This window comes from Python bivittatus, unplaced genomic scaffold (genome assembly GCF_059951505.1).
Source record: "Python bivittatus isolate LINGU-HERP-01145 unplaced genomic scaffold, Pbiv_v1 ctg000480_np1212, whole genome shotgun sequence".
Taxonomy (NCBI): Eukaryota; Metazoa; Chordata; class Lepidosauria; order Squamata; family Pythonidae; genus Python; species Python bivittatus.
The window spans coordinates 55,266,573-55,282,771 of NW_028277075.1; the positions used below are offsets into that span (position 1 = coordinate 55,266,573).

Sequence of the window (16,199 nt, forward strand, 5' to 3'; positions counted from 1 at the left end):
ATTTCTAAAATGAGAAGAAACAATTACATAATATAATCTGATGTCTTCATTTTCATTGCTGCTTTAAGTAAATCATGTTTGTTGGAGTCAGTTTATAAAATTGATAATTATTATTTAATGTTATTGATGTCTGAGTAAGTATCATTTATTGCATCTTCACTGTATTTGAACGGAGGCTTTGTAACTAATATGTATTTAATGATGAATAAGCAAAAGGGATACTGAAATATTAGGCTTTCATTGGGATGTATTTAGTACTTGCTTAGAAAAATAGGTTTCTGCACATATGGTTTGAAAAAAGGTATATTTATACATAGACATGGAAAAGAAATCAAATGTTTGATGAAAGCTTAAGAGTATTAGAAGGATATAGTGCTGATAAAGAGTTCTGAATGTGGGGCAGATCATTATTTCATAATGTCAGGAGTGTATGTTGTGAAAAATGGACATGGAGAAAAGCAAAGAAGTAAAAGAAAGTGCAGGTAGAATGATTGTAAGAAGAGAAAGTATAAGTTCTGCATAAAAAAAGAATTAAAAGATAGGTTAATGTCCAGTAATAAAAACCAAAAAAACAGTAAAACCAGAACAGTTTACAAGAAGAGAAAGATATGGCAAGATATAATGAATGTTGTGCACTAGATTGTATGTATGTATGTATGTATGTATATATGTATGTATTTATTTATATTTCAAATTTAGTCACTCCCCATCTCACTCAAACAGCGGCTCTTTCTTTTATCCTATGACTTTATTATGATTTTATTTATTTATTTATTTCTGCTTACTACTTCTTTTCTGTGCTTTCTATAAGATTGCCTATTTCGAAAAGGAATCATATGATAGTATACATTTTTATTTTGGGGTTCCTTGTTGAGTATTTAAAATTATTCAAGATTATGCACGTTGATCTTCAGCAATTTTCTCTTGCTCTTCGGTCTTTTGTACTACATTCCAAGTCTTTCCTAAATTCAGCAACATCTACAGGGGAGGTCAAAACAGGAAAGATGAACTTTTGTACAACTACAAAAACAGTTGTAGCAGCATAATCAAATCCCTGCCCTTGTGTGTATGCATGCAACGTCAATGAACATACAAAAAGTGCAGAGCTTAGATCATGCCGCCACAACTCCATCTTGCTTGTTTCCTTCCCCCACCCTACACACATGCAGATGACTAAACATCTTCCTGCTCTTTAAAGAGATTGTGAGGCTTATTGGAGCAGCTATATTTGTGAGCAGTGGTTCTGAAAGCAACTTTCTGCTCATCCAATAAATGATAGGACACATTAACTTTTATTCATTTTTTATATACAAAACAAAAATACCTCTTTAAAACATTTTACAATAATCATCCTTTCTCACTCTGGTTGTTCACCACAAAATAGTACAAATAAAATGAAAATGTATATCTCCCAAACATGATTAATAAAGATATATCATTTTGTGCTTCTTTGGCTTTATCAGATTCAATTATTTGATTTCCAAAAACGTAACCGCTTATCCAGTCTATCTCTCAAGTTCCTAAGGCAGAAACTTTCCGGCCCTTTACCCTACAAGTTCAGCTATTCTGCTGCAGTACTTTTGATTTTTGGAGTAATAATCAAGGGAATCACTGTCAGTAAGCATTGCTTTACTAGAAATTAGAGCCATTAAACCACCTGGGTGCCTCTAGATCTAATAAAGACTGTCAGACCAGCTGACCAAGCCAATTTCAGATCTCTGTCCCCAATGGACACACCACAGGATGCATGTCAACAACAGTTGGATTTGTTTATTGATTCAAAATTCCAATAGATTTACCCCTTTAATACACTTCTTGATTCCAGCACAAACTGACCAGAGATATTCACAGTTGATCGCATTTTTTTTTCAGTCGGTTAAGCAAGGGGGCATATGTATTCTAATTACAGCTACTAGGAATATGTCTTATTGCCCTCCTATAATACGGAGGCTACATGCTCAGGATAGTTAAACTGATAAAAAAGGGTAAGCACAGAAAGTTAGAATGAGAAATGGTATAGAATTATTTAATCTCACTCATTAGTCTTCATTCTCGCTTCTCCCATAGTATTTCCTACTCCTGCTCCTGTTGTGTTTGGGTAAACATAATTTATTACTGGAAGGATGGCCTTAGATCCTTCTGTTGCATGGCCAGGTGGGCAAGACACTTCTGGTCTCTGAACAAAACTGCAATACATGCTTGGCATGAAGCATGTCTCCCCCAACCAATTCAGCTCACTATGCCTAATCTCTGTCATTATCCAGATTTGGCTCATTCAGCCAGATGTGGGCTAAAATTCACTCTTCCCTCCCCAACTCTCACTTATGTAATACATGCACCATTTACACCAACACTCATACAGCATACTGTACCAGTAGTTTTGTTAATTTGGTGATTGTTCAGTTACAGATTACATACATAAGGATAAATCAGATACATAATATGAAATTTCCTGCCAAATTATTCCTCTTCAAGAATGATTAAAATAGCACAGTGTATTAAATAATTTATCCCAGATGCAAGAGTATGAAAAGCTGATGGCTAATCAAGCTCCCCACCCATTGAGATTAAGGCTGATGGGAGGACATGCAGGTAATAATGTTAAGTTTAAATTTAAATCCTACACCAGTTAATCCACTCCATGCATCTAATGAAGTTTAAGAAAATGTATTAGCTGGAAAAAATGCTACCAGCTCTTTTTGCTTTTTGGCTGCCAGAGACTAATACAGCTCTCTTCCTGCAATGACATAAATGAGAAGCTTAATTAAGTAGCCTTTTCTCCTCACTCTCGTTATAGTACTTGGTAGAATAATGTATTGGATTGTGACCAGTAATTTTCAATTAATCCAAATCTGGACAATATAGCAATGTTGCTCCCTTTTGGGGAGATGCAAATTGTTTTCTTCGTATCTCTGGAATATTAGCTTCAGATAACAATATTCCATAACATCTTCATGGATCAGAATGAACATTTTGCTTTTTGATCACTGGGTCTAATTTCTCATGTCCTTCCAGCCATTCTGTGTCCATCTTTAACACAATTGTGTTGGTCTGGAATACAATATCTTCCTGATGATTCTGGCATGACTACTTTTATTTCTTATGTCTACAAATAAACGGATAATTCTAGCACAACTTTTTCATAAGATGATTGTTAGATCATGAGAGCCAGTTTGATGTAGTGGTTCAAGTGCTGGCCTAGAAACCAGGAGACTGTGAGTTCTAGGCCTGGCTTAGGGATGAAGCCGGCTGGGTGACTTTGAGCCAGTCACTTTCTCCCAGCCCAATCCACCTCATAGGCTTCTTGTTGTGGGGAAAATAGGAGGCAGGCAGATTAGCTGTGTTCTCCCCCTTGAGTTAAATACTGTATATAAAAAATCAGGATAAAAATCTAATAATTAGTCATGTAGTAAAGAATTATTCAGCATGTTTACCAAAGTTACTTCTTGCTCAAACCTATATGCTCTCTCAGATTTGGTTAAGATCTATGTGATTTTCCATATTTCTTTTTACAGTAGTCCAGGTTCTGGATCAGGCTTTATATCTCTATAATGGCTATCACTGTTAGTTTTATCAGTGTCAGTTATATATTCTACCAGTATTATTAATGGTCCAAACCTCAATTTATATTTAATCTTTCTTGTAATGTTAACATCTGTTACTCCATCAGTGTTTGCACATGCACTAAAAATGTGAACGAGAATATTATTCTGAACACATGTAACTGTGGTTCGCAGACTATTAGGGATTTGAGGAACAGTTGCATAAATAATTCAGAGCTAAAGGCTTATCTTGTATAGAAAGGAGCTGATGAACTGTAAGGCTGCGAGGAAAAGATTCAGAAAGTCTCTGCCCTAATGTATACATAAATATACAGCTTGTATATTAAGAAAAGTTCATTTGCTGGAATTCTTGTATCACTGCAGCACTGCTTTCATTTTAATAAAGCTAGCTAAAGAGAGCGAGATTTGTGGTTGGAAGAATCCCTTTCAGATTAGGCAGCTGGCAAACAACTGACATATCTTTTAAAACACTGTACACTCTCGGTCTCTCGCTTGGTTCAAATATTGCACTTAGCAACGAACCACACTATACTTTCTTTTCTTTCATATATACAAGTGTATGTATGTGTATATGTCAGTAAAAGCTTTACTGGCATTTGGGAGGCTGTTCAACTCTTGCTTTTATTTTTAAAAAGATTTCACTGAATTCTAATTGTAGATATTAGCGATAAAGTGCTATTATTTCATGTTTTAATTACTGCATACTCTGAATGACTTCGTTAGCCTATTACAAATTAAAATGTATATGTTATAAATGTAAGTATATGTAAACACATTTCATTCTTCTTCCAGGCACTATTTCATGTATACAGAGTTATCTCATTTAATCTCAAAGAGTTTCATTTTTCCTAATCAGCTTTATGTTGTCAAGTTGTATATTCCTATCCAGTGATAACTGAGCATTTTTGTATAAGTAGCATAAGGTTTTCCAAGCATTTTGAATAAGCATATAAGCTTAAACTGGAATCATTTTAATTAATCAAGACTGTAACAGCAACCATTCCAAAATCAGCATTGCTTGTCTCTTAATCAGAATGCATTGGAGAATAAATGAAGTATTGAAATGGTTCCCCCATGATCCCATTTGCAGATGGTGATAAAAGCTTTAAGCTTGTTTGAAGCATGCTTCATGTAATTCTCCTCTGTTGTTATAACAGCTGTCACACTTTGCGTACTTATTGCCTATTCTTTGATAAAGGTGACAAAATTTATTTTTGGAGTAAAAAAATGCCTTTCTTAGGATTCCATTCTTAGGAAGTAAAGTGTGAAGAATGGTCCTTGGTTTTATTAAATTCTCTGTGGTATGTTTCTGGTTAGTTTTTCAGTGGTGTTTGAGAGTGCTGTACTGTTTTTCTTTACTGTAATGTGAAATTTGCCAAGGCAGTATAGCTTTTCCGTATAATGAGGAGGTGTTTTACCAATAAAGCATTTTTAGAGATTGTAACCTGGAAAAATAGATATGACAGCTGAATGTTGTGCAGTATTTGAATTTTGATTAAAAATCCTTTGGTAGTCAGATTGGTGTTATCTTTTGAAACCCATGTACCCAGTAGGGTGTTCCCTATGTCACTCTGTGGGATTCTTGGTCCTGCTCCTCCTCCTCCTTGCTATTATTATATATATTATTATATTATGCTCCTTGTTCATATGCCTTCTAAAATACTGCCTGCTTGCTTTTAGTGTGAGGAAGAATATTGCTAAAATATACAGGGGGTTTTTAGAACATTTTTAATGTATCTTTTAATTATTTATGGATTTTAGTCACTGTTGGAGGGATTGGTGTGTTTGTTCTTTTTTGTTATTGTGAGCCGCCCAGAGTCACCTGTTGGGGGAGATGGGCGGCATACAAGTTTAATAATAAATAAATAAATAAATAAGTAAGTAAATAATAAAGAAAGAAAGAAAGAAAGCATGCTTTGGCTCAGGTTAATCCGGAAGAAGGTACAAAAAGTGAGCAGTTGCAAGAGTGTTGAAAAAAAGAGATGGGTGCCTTCTGAGATGGAACTCTAGAGAAACATTTTCCCCATAGGCTTTCTGAAACTGCTTTCAATAACATTATTAATATGTTTAAATATTTATGATTTATTTATTTTACATAGAATGATTAAAAGGCCAATTTTGAATTCTTCTCTGGAACATTAATAGATTTAAATTTCAGTTCAACATACAGCTACCTAAATTATATAGCAGGTGGAACATTAATCTTCTGTGAAGTATTTGTAAACATTAAATGTAAAGAGTTTGTTTGGTTTGGTTTATTGTTTTACCTGCATGATGTCTGAGATAGAAATTCAATAAATCTTTCCGCAGTCTAGTACCCTCCACACTGAAATTCCCAGGATTCACAGCCAGCATAGGCTTCATTGGCTGGAAGTTCTGGGAATTCTTCACATATCTCTTCAAGATGCAGGGGCATCAAACGGGACAGCTGCTACAGACACTGATTTGAGGTTAAAGCCTACTGAGATTTGTGAATCATTTTACATTCTTAAACTTGTAGAGTCATTAGCCACTCCTCAAAGAATTCTGAATATTATCATTATTCCTGTTGCTTTGTTTTTATAAGGTTTTAAAATATGCTACCTACAGTAAGTGTTCATAGCCCCAGTTTTTGATGCTCTGTTTTTTGTCCCCCTACAAGAGGACTGTATGTCCAAACCCTATTGACTTTGCTTCTCTTTTAGGTTCCATTTTTCATTCCTCTCTATTAGGTAGTTGTTACAGCTTTCCTTTCCCTATTATATAAGAAATTACACTGAATACACAAAGCCGTAAATTCTGAAAGAATACATTCCTATTTAATAACATATTAATTATACCTGTATGAGTTTTTGTTTGAGGAGTTAAACCTAGATCAAGGGTGGTCTGCTTACAGCCTTTAAAGATCAATGAGCTTCTTGGCAAGGTTTTTCAGAAGTGGTTTGCCTTTGCTTTCTTTCTAGGGCTGAGAGAGAGTGACTGGCCCAAGGTCACCCAGCTGGCTTTGTGCCTAAGGTGAAACTAGAACTCAAGTCTCCCAGCTTCTAGCCTGGTGCCTTAACCACTACACCAAACTGCCTCTCTAGGAAAACTGCAGGGGTTTGTCCAGCCAGTTGCCAGGAGTCAGTACTGACTCAAAGGCACACACATACAAAGCTTTCCTTTCCCTGTTATATATGAAATTAAACTGAATGCACAAAACCATAAATTCTGAAAGAGTACATTCCTATTTAGTAACAAATTAATTATAGCTCGGGGAGTGAATATGAGTTTTTATTTTCCTAGATCAAGGGTGGTCTCCTTGTGGCCTTTAAATGTCAATGAGCTACAGCTCCCAACACCACATGCTGGCCATGACTGCAGGGAGATGAAACTCAGCAAAAGAGCAACAGGTTGCCCACCCCTGACCTAGAATGTATTTTGCGATTGATGATCTAAGTGAGTATTGCTGTTACGTAGCTTGGCATTAAGAAGGCAGCTAATTCTTTTGCAGAATATGCAGAAATTGCCAGTGGTTCACAGCATTCTGTGAATTCCATTAATCGTTTCTTTTAGACATTATTTTATCTAAACATATTCAGCGTACATAGGGAAAATACAGTAGAATTAGACTTAGTGGGTTTCATTATTTGTGAAGAATTTTTTTAGAAATAGATTTGTAGATATATTAAGTATTGACACTATTAAATTATAACACAGTGTTCTTTTTATTTGTTATATAGCATTATGCCAGTATATACAGGCCTCTAAAGCCCAAGATGGTGGTGGCCGTTTCATTTCAAGTTCAGCAGAAGGTAAAAAACAGGAGGAAAAATAATCAAAACTCTGGTTCATATTTCTTTTCTAGTATTTCTGTCCCTTGACCATCTGTGCCTTCTAGATTTCCCTTCACAGAATTGTTTTATAACAGATGATGGATTCCAGGCTTAAATACCAAATAAAATTAAAATTGGTGTTATATGTATTTAAACTTTTATTTAAGTTTTGCATCTTTTACCTATGTGTGCATTTCCTAACTACTTTTAAAGTGGTACTTGGTTTAAAAGTGCACATAAATATTTGAAATAAATGAAATAGCTTGTGTTGCACTTATATAAGGAAAAGCACAACTAGATAATTATATGCAAGGCACTATCAGTACTATAATTTCATTCTGCTTCCTCTTTCTTGCTAATCGCTACTTTGCATTTCCTGTTTCTATTAAAAGGACTAAATTCAAATATTTCTTTACTTCCTAATTATGTTCTTTCTAGCATCTACATAATAAAGCTTGAGTGAAAATACTGTTATTTATCACTTCTTTTTCAATTTTTCAGGTGAAAATTTTGAGCAAACTCCATTAAGACGCACATTCAAGTCCAAAGTTCTGGCTCGTTATCCAGAAAATGTTGAATGGAATCCTTTTGATCAGGATGCGGTAGGAATGGTTGGTAATTTATATTTTACATTTCATTTTTGCTCTTGGACAAATATGGTGTGGTACAGACTACATTTTCTTTATACATGCATCCCAAGGGTTATATAAATCAGCTCTTAGTCTTTCTTCACCTGCAAGTCAAATAGACGCACCAAAATAATAGAACTGAAACTGGTCTTTCAACTAGAAAGTTGTTTAAAATACTGCTGTCTTTTTTTTTTTTTTTGTCTGCGCTCAGTCATTGCTGACCCTGCAGTGACTGCTTGGACGAGTCCTTGCAGTTTTCAAGGCAATTGTTTTTCGGAAGTGGTTTGCCAGAGCCTCCTTCCTAGAGCAGAGCCCAGCTGGCGAGCGCAGGAGGCGGGGTTTCCATTGCTTCGCGCCCTTTTTGGGCGCGCGCGGTTTTTCGCGCTTACCGGCAACTGCTCCCAACTCCTTTTTGCAAGGTGCCGCCAGCATTTTTCCTCCCACCGGAGTGAGAGTACCCATTTATCTACTCACGTGAGTTTTCGACCTGTTGGGTTGACAGGAACTGGGGAGGAAACAGGAGCTCACCCTGTTTAACGCGAAGGCTGGACTCGAAACGCTGAAGCGTCGACCATTTCTGGCCGGCAGCTTTCAGCGTCATTAAGCCGCTGCGCCACCGCGTCCCCCTACTGCTGTCTTAGAGAGTCCAATAATAAGAGAGATGAAGTCACTCAGAAATTCTGGAGTGTTAGGAAGTGAGTTTCAAGAAAAAAAGAAAGATACACTGTACTCATATAGATTCCTATCACACGTTCACAGTATTTTTCAGACTCTTAATTGAGTGCACCTCTGTCTAATTTTCTGGATTCTTCTTCCACCCACATAAATATATGTACAATAAGACAAGTGTATGGCACAAGATGGCCAATCTGTTGTTGAACATAAACTTCAAACTACCTACCTAGCACATCCACCTATCCAGTACTTGAATAAACTACAGCTGAAGTACAGAACATGTACCCTGTGGATTGCATGTAGATTGCCAGCATTACCTTTTCATCCCCTAGAGGTTTCCCAAGAATTAGACCAGGACCAGTAATTCCTAGGTATAGTTAAGTTATTGTTATTTATTTTAAACTAGGTTTTAAATCCCATCTGTTTTCCAAGAAGTTCTCATTAAATAAAATAATTATCTGTTAAATAAATACTTAAGAATGTACACCGTTCCATAAAATGAAATAAAGGTTTGTCACCCAAATGACAGAGAAAGGAGAAAGGGGGTCCATTTAGAAATGCAAAGGGGCATGTAGACGAAGAATTCAAAATCTTATCCTCCAGCCCACATATCACATTTCTATTATCTGTTTTAGAGGTTTTTCTTCTTACTTATTTAAATGGGAGGAAACTGCTTTAGGGCACAGCTATAGAGGTTAGCTATTGTTGATAATGGATTAGGATTCTCCAGTACTTATCTATAAAACTTGTTTATTTCAGGATTAAATGCTCAACCCCTTTTATATGAATGAGACAGATTTTGTCTCGATGCATGTATGTGTAGTATATTTGTGTTTTTAATCTGTGAGAAAATATTACAGTTTTTCAGAGTATTTTCTTAGTGTTATAGCTAAGACAAGATAAACATTTTGGTATTTTTACCAATATTTTTAAAAAAGTTAATTTTATTTGCAGAGGGATAAATAGGGAATTTGAGGGGGAAAAGCTTAAAATTAAGATTTGTAATTTTTTTTAGTTAAGAAATTAATGTGATTAAAATTCAGAGTAGGATTGCAGCTATACAGTTAAACCCACTTGTTCTAATGTGTGGGAAATTAAATAGTAATAGCAAATGTGATAACCACAAATCTGTGTGCCTATTTTAAGAATAACAAGTGTCCATGTACTTTTCTTTTTATACTCTCTAGTTAATAATGGTTTGGAGGCATTTTTGAAGAATTGGAATTATTTTGCATTCAAGACCTTATTTTAAGACATTTTAAGGAATATAGTTAAACATAAAGTTGCAGATTTGATTCAAAAGAGGTTGTTCAAAATACATGGGAGCATGAATGCACCATTTGTTTACAACTCATTAAATCAGCCACTTCTCATTGATGCAATAGAAGCCTATTTTAATTATTACAGGTGTGGTGTTTTGCCCTTGTATGTTTCAAAGCACCTTTTTTGAATTAAATCCAGAGCATTGCACAGTCCTATTCCAAGTGAAATGTAATAGCTTTGAGTCCAAACTGCTCCTTGGTTCATTTGAAATAAATTGTCTGTGGCTTCTACCAACTTCTTCAGTATTTCTAGCCCTCTTGTACTGTATCTCACAGCATTTGAAAGGTCCCACTAATTCCATAAACAAATTGGCGTGTGGGGTTTCAGGAGACTGCAGATGAAATGAGGAGATAGGAAAGCTTTCTTCCATGAATATGAACCATGATTTGTGCTTAGGAAGAAACATAAGATTCAAGCCAATTTTAGTACCGAAAGTGAAAAATGCATTCAAGTAAGTGATATATAATTTTTTCTCCAATTTTCTTTCTTCTCACCCCCAGCTATGTATGCCTAAGGGTCTGTCTTTCAAGACACAAGCTGATGCCAGAGAACCTCAGTTCCATTCATTTATCATTACACGTGAAGATGGCTCACGGACTTTTGGATTTTCTCTAACATTTTATGAGGAAGTTACCAGTAAACAAATCTGCAGTGCAATGCAGACATTGTATCTCATGCACAATGCGGAATATGATATTCTTCATGCTCCATCTACCAATGATAAAGATAACTGTAGCACTATAGAGGACTGTAATGGTACCTCTGTATCAAAACTACAGCGATTTAACTCGTACGACATTAGTAGAGACACACTCTATGTCTCTAAGTGTATTTGCCTAATAACTCCAATGTCTTTCATGAAGGCATGTAGGAAAGTGCTTGAACAACTCCATCAAGCTGTAACTTCACCTCAACCACCACCGTTACCTTTGGAAAGCTTTATCTACAACATTCTGTATGAAGTTCCTCTCCCTCCAGCAGGAAGATCCCTAAAATTTTCAGGAGTTTATGGACCGATAATCTGCCAGAGGCCAAGCACCAATGAATTGCCATTATTTGATTTTCCAGTCAAAGATGTTTTTGAATTACTTGGAGTGGAGAATATGGTTCAACTCTTCACCTGTGCTCTTCTGGAATTTCAGATACTGCTTTATTCACAACGTGAGTATAACTGTTTTAAATTGCAAGTGATGGGCAAGGTCATAAAAAGTACATTATTATTATTGTTATTGTTATTATTATAAGTCACATAGTCAGCCAGTTGTTTAGACTGGATTTGGCATTTTTATCCCTAGCGAGTCCTTCCCAAGGACCTTGGATAGGCAGATGTTGTTATTATTAATATTATTATTATTCCCACCTTTTTTATATATAACTCGAGGCAGCAAACATACCTAATCTTCCTGCCTCCTATTTTCTCCACAACAACCACCACCTGTGAGGTAGGTTGGGCTGAGAGAGAGTGGCTAGCCCAAAGTCACCCAGCCGGCTTTCATGCCTAAGGCAGGCTTAGAACTCATGGTCTCCTGGTTTCTAGGCTAGCACCTTGATCGCTACACCAAACTGGCTTATCATTATGATTATGATACATTATCAGTATACTCTTCTTTACATCATGATCCTCATCTTCTTTTTTCAGTGGAAAAGTAAATGAAAGTGTTTCTTTCATGTAGATGCAATAATGATGGCCAAAACATTTAACTAATAACTAGGTGTGCTGTGCAAAAATATTTGGAGGGGTGCTTCACTTTGGCAGCAGTCCTTGTGGAAGCGATATCCTTCTGCCCATATGCATGCTTAGATAATATAAGATTCTCAAGCCTTTCCAAAGACGTTTGAGAGTCCTCTGTTTGTTTTCTATTTCTTAGTTTTATTTATTGGCTTTCAGTAAATGAGTGGTCCAGAATGAGAAAGTGTAATTGGTAGTTTTATTTTTTGCCTTTTCTTACCAAATATAGAATAAAGACGAACTTTACTCTGAGCAGCTGCACATGTTACTTAGAATATGTATATTTTAGTCGTCCTTCACTGGTTTTAAAATCTTTTGAAAGGAAAAAGGCTTTATTCTATGAATATCTAAAATAATCCAATAGAGCTGCAAAACTCAAGGTATGGCTTTATTGCTTGCCCTGCTTCACGCTGAGGCAGAAAAACAAAACATAACAAAACAAAAAAGAGATATATTTTTGTTTCTGGTTTAATCTGTCTAGTTTAATTTATGAATAACTATTTCCGTCTTGACCAAAAACAGATTCCAATAAAAGAGAATATACGTAGCTCATGGTTGATCTATGGAGTCCTTGGGGCTCTCTGAACTTGGTTGTTTGCCTGCAGATGTTTCATTACCCAACTAGGTAACATCATCAGTGATGTTGATGTTGTTACCTAGCACTGATAATGTTACCTAGTTGGGTAATGAAACATCTGCAAACAAACAACCAAGCTCAGACAACACCAAGGACTCCACAAAAACAGATTCTCCAAGAACTAAGCAAGTTATACTAACTGCTTTTATTGTGACTGTTGACAAAATGAGGTTAGATTGGCATTTTTAACCAAATACATATTGGTCAGATATGTTGCACAATTGAGAGCTTCTGTGCAAACGTCTTCAGATAATATTTGGCTGCTGTTAAACTGTTGTGTTGCTTTATCAGTGTCTCAGGCAGTGGCAACACCTGGGAGATCCCCAGGGAATACTAGGGTGGTAGCTAGACTGGGAAGTTGCAAAACATCCCAGAAGAAAGTTGTGGCAAATCATTTCCATATCATTATCAAGAAAATATGTCCCTAAAATTGATTTGCTGAGACTGCTGCATCAGAGATACAAAATATGATTGTCTAGTTTGCAGTTTTAGTGTGCTGTATGAACCTAGGGAATAGGTTAATTCAGTAAACCTTGGTTCAATTAACCAAGGTAGCATATTGAATGCAACTTATATGTGGCCTTAGAGCCTTGCTGGCACAACTTAAAATAGTTGTTGCTGTTTGTACATAATGTGTTTGGAACATACTAAGTCTCATACACGTTATATAAACACTATTGTTTTCAACCATTAACTTGGCACAATATGGCAGGAATGATGAGAGGGAGGGAGGGAGGGAGGAAGGAAGGAAGGAAGGAAGGAAGGAAGGAAGGAAGGAAGGAAGGAAGGAAGGAAGGTTACTAATTAAGGTGCTGGTCTAGGAGTGGGGAAACCCAAATTCTACCTGTCACTTGGAAGTTGGGTGACCGGGCCAGTTACTCTCTCCCTGCCCTAGACTGGGAAGTTGAAAAACATCTCTTTATCAATCTGCAGTGGACCAGCATAATAGACTATGGGCCATAACCTTCAGTGAAGAAGCCTTTATCCTGCAGTGGATGGATTCAGGCTGATTCCAGTAATAATAATGAATGTTTTGGAATTGGCCTACAGATAGAATGGGAAGAAGCTCCCTTCTATAGCTTACTGCAGTTGCTATAGAAACAGAACTAGCCAAATAGGTCTGATAAAGCATCATGGAGAAAGTCTATCTATGCGTTAGCTAAGGGTAGACACTGACTTAATGAGACATAATCAATTTTTAAAAATCTGATAAAGCATTATTTTTCTGATGTTCTCCTTGTATCAATATAACTAATCCTTCTGGACACCTCAGATGTGGGCAAAACAATTTGCAGACCCCAAGAAATTATTTTTAATTTATTCTACCTTCATCGATAATGTGATAGCTAGAAGGACCAAAGTCAGATAAAAAGACCCTGAGACCACATTAGTCAATTACAGTAACAATGCAGAGATATACAATAACAACGCATCCCCAGCCCCATTCAGAAACATCCCATTCTCAATCCATTAGGTTGCACAGGCAGGAGAAAGAAGCACAAGGGACCACTATATATATGGTTTGAGGGTTATAGTTGCAGTTCCTGCTTTTCTGCTCTATTACAAGTTCCCCAGTATCTGTAGTAATAAACTAGTTTATCAAAGCACTTTGTCTTCATACATCTCTGCCTGCTAGCCTTTAAGTTTGTGTAATCATTTGTATCATTTGTATTTCAGTTACTGATACACATTTATTAGCTGCATTTACTCATTTATTAAGCCATGATTTGTATTAACCAGAACTATTAATCGGTTCTGAAATATCCAGGGCAGTCTTATGGACAAGCAAAGTAATCATGGCTTATCTGACTAATTTCTATTAAGCTTTTTCTCTTTTTTCACTGTTTTGCCCTGTAACTTTGTGGAATGACTACAACATTTAGTGGCCCCCAGTTGGTGCTAAGATTCAGCAGCAAAACTGCTAGCAGAAATAGATATGTTAGCATTTGCTTCTTTAATCTCTTGTTGGCCCCACTCCATGAAATCAATAGAAGCCAAACAAACAAGCAAAAGTGTAACCCAACAGCTAAAAAAAGTTGACAGTTCATAGGGAAGAAGTTTGGATGGAGCACAGAACCAAACCAGGAATAAGCCAAGAAGTGGCAAACCATGCATTCCCATTCACATAACAAATTAAACCATAGTTACAGTCAACAACCTAATAATCAAGAACAGTTTCCAGCTGTGGTTTACTGTCGTAAACATACCATGTTTTATTCACTGGTCTTCTCCAACATCATGCTGAGCAAAAAACCAAATACATTTTGGCCTAGCACAATATATGAACCAACTGAGTCCTATAGGAGTGCAGGAGAAGTGTTTTCCACATCCAGACCTGCATAGCATCTGCCACCCAACAGTTCTTTTCCCATTCTGTTTTGCATGAATATATATGTCATTCTATACCAGTGTTCTCAATCTCAGCAACTTTAAGATGTGTGGACTTCAACTTCCAGAATTCCCCAGCCAGCATGCTGGCTGGGGAATTCTGGGAGTTGAAGTCCACACATCTTAAAGTTGTTAAGGTTGAGAAACACTGTTCTATACTGTTAATAATAATACTGTATACTTTCATTATTTCATTACTAATGCATACACACATACACACACACACACATATTATGTGATAAGGCTTAATGCTACCATTGCAAGACTAGACAAAAGCAATTATGTGGTAAATGCATTTCTGATCAATCAAGCTTTAAAGGTAACAATAGAACTATTGTAATCTTGCTAATAACCTATATTGGAACTGAATGTGAAACTCATAGGATAGTATTTTAAATGGGATGTTTCATTAGTTATGCTCATTGGTTTTAAGATTTTTGTTTGTTGGTTTTATTTGGATTTTATGGCATAAGAAGAACTATATTAAAATTAATTTTTAGGAGCCGAAGCTAGTTAAATAAAGTATAGTCAGGACTGATACTTGCTATTGGTAGAGACATGCAATGCTAGAATATTGTTATACTCTGAATGAGCGTTACTGCTAAACTCAGGAATATTTTGCAAAATTCTGTACATTTAAATATTTTAATTGTAATTTTTCATGTTTACAATATCTTCTGAATAAAGGCATATGATTTTTATGATTGTTTTTAAAAATTACCTTGATCAAATTTCTCATTGCACTGGCTGATAACTTATGGAAGCTATACTGTGTTTGCAACCTTTTAATTAATAGGTAAGAGCATTTTGTATCTGGTAACTAGATAATAGCTGAATCGAAATCTACAGCACAAATGTGTTTACTGAGAAATAAGTCCCACCAAGTTCAGTAGATATTGAATTAATAATCTTTAGTGAAAAAAATATATTTGGATATACAGTAAGTCACTGAGTTTTTCAATTATATATTTTTTTATTAAAATATTCAAATTGAGCTTAGTATGGATTTTTAGTTCTTCAAAATAAAGTATGATTTTGGCCTGTTCAGATTTTGTTCTTCTACATATGCTAAACATATCTTAAGATTTGAGAATTTATTTATTTGAGAATATTTCTGGGGCAGGAGTTACATCAGGAACATTTGTCAGTGAGTCTGCTATGGCTGTATTTGATCTAAATTGTTACCCAGGGAATGCATAATGACAAATATAGTGTATTTACAGTATTCAGTACATTCAAGTATTGGGTGGGAGTAGTGTGGGAGAAGAGAGGTGCTACAGCTGTCACATATATTTAATACCTACAGTACTGCAGTTGTTGATGCCAAATCCTGCTGTTTTTTTGCATTAGTTGCATGTAAGCTTTCCCATCTGCATATGACCTAAATGTAAACATTAATTGTATTCATATCTCTGTATATATGTATTAGGATTTTTTTAATCACTCACTTCCTCTCCCAGC

The 16,199-nt window shown here is 35.8% G+C and overlaps 1 protein-coding gene across 5 annotated transcripts in view; it reads left to right on the forward strand.

Annotated features, from left to right (window-relative positions):
- The window catches only part of DENND5A (DENN domain containing 5A), a 79,963-nt gene that overhangs the window by 12,722 nt on the left and 51,042 nt on the right, over window positions 1-16,199 (forward strand). For 3 of the 5 annotated variants that reach the window (XM_025169654.2, XM_025169643.2, XM_007421129.3), the window contains exons 2-4: window positions 7,265-7,336; window positions 7,859-7,968; window positions 10,485-11,145. In XM_025169654.2, the coding sequence (XP_025025422.2) occupies window positions 7,265-7,336; window positions 7,859-7,968; window positions 10,485-11,145 (843 nt within the window). The remainder of the gene's footprint in view (window positions 1-7,264; window positions 7,337-7,858; window positions 7,969-10,484; window positions 11,146-16,199) is intronic. The other 2 variants (XM_088145956.1, XM_088145957.1) reach the window with 1 other exon arrangement.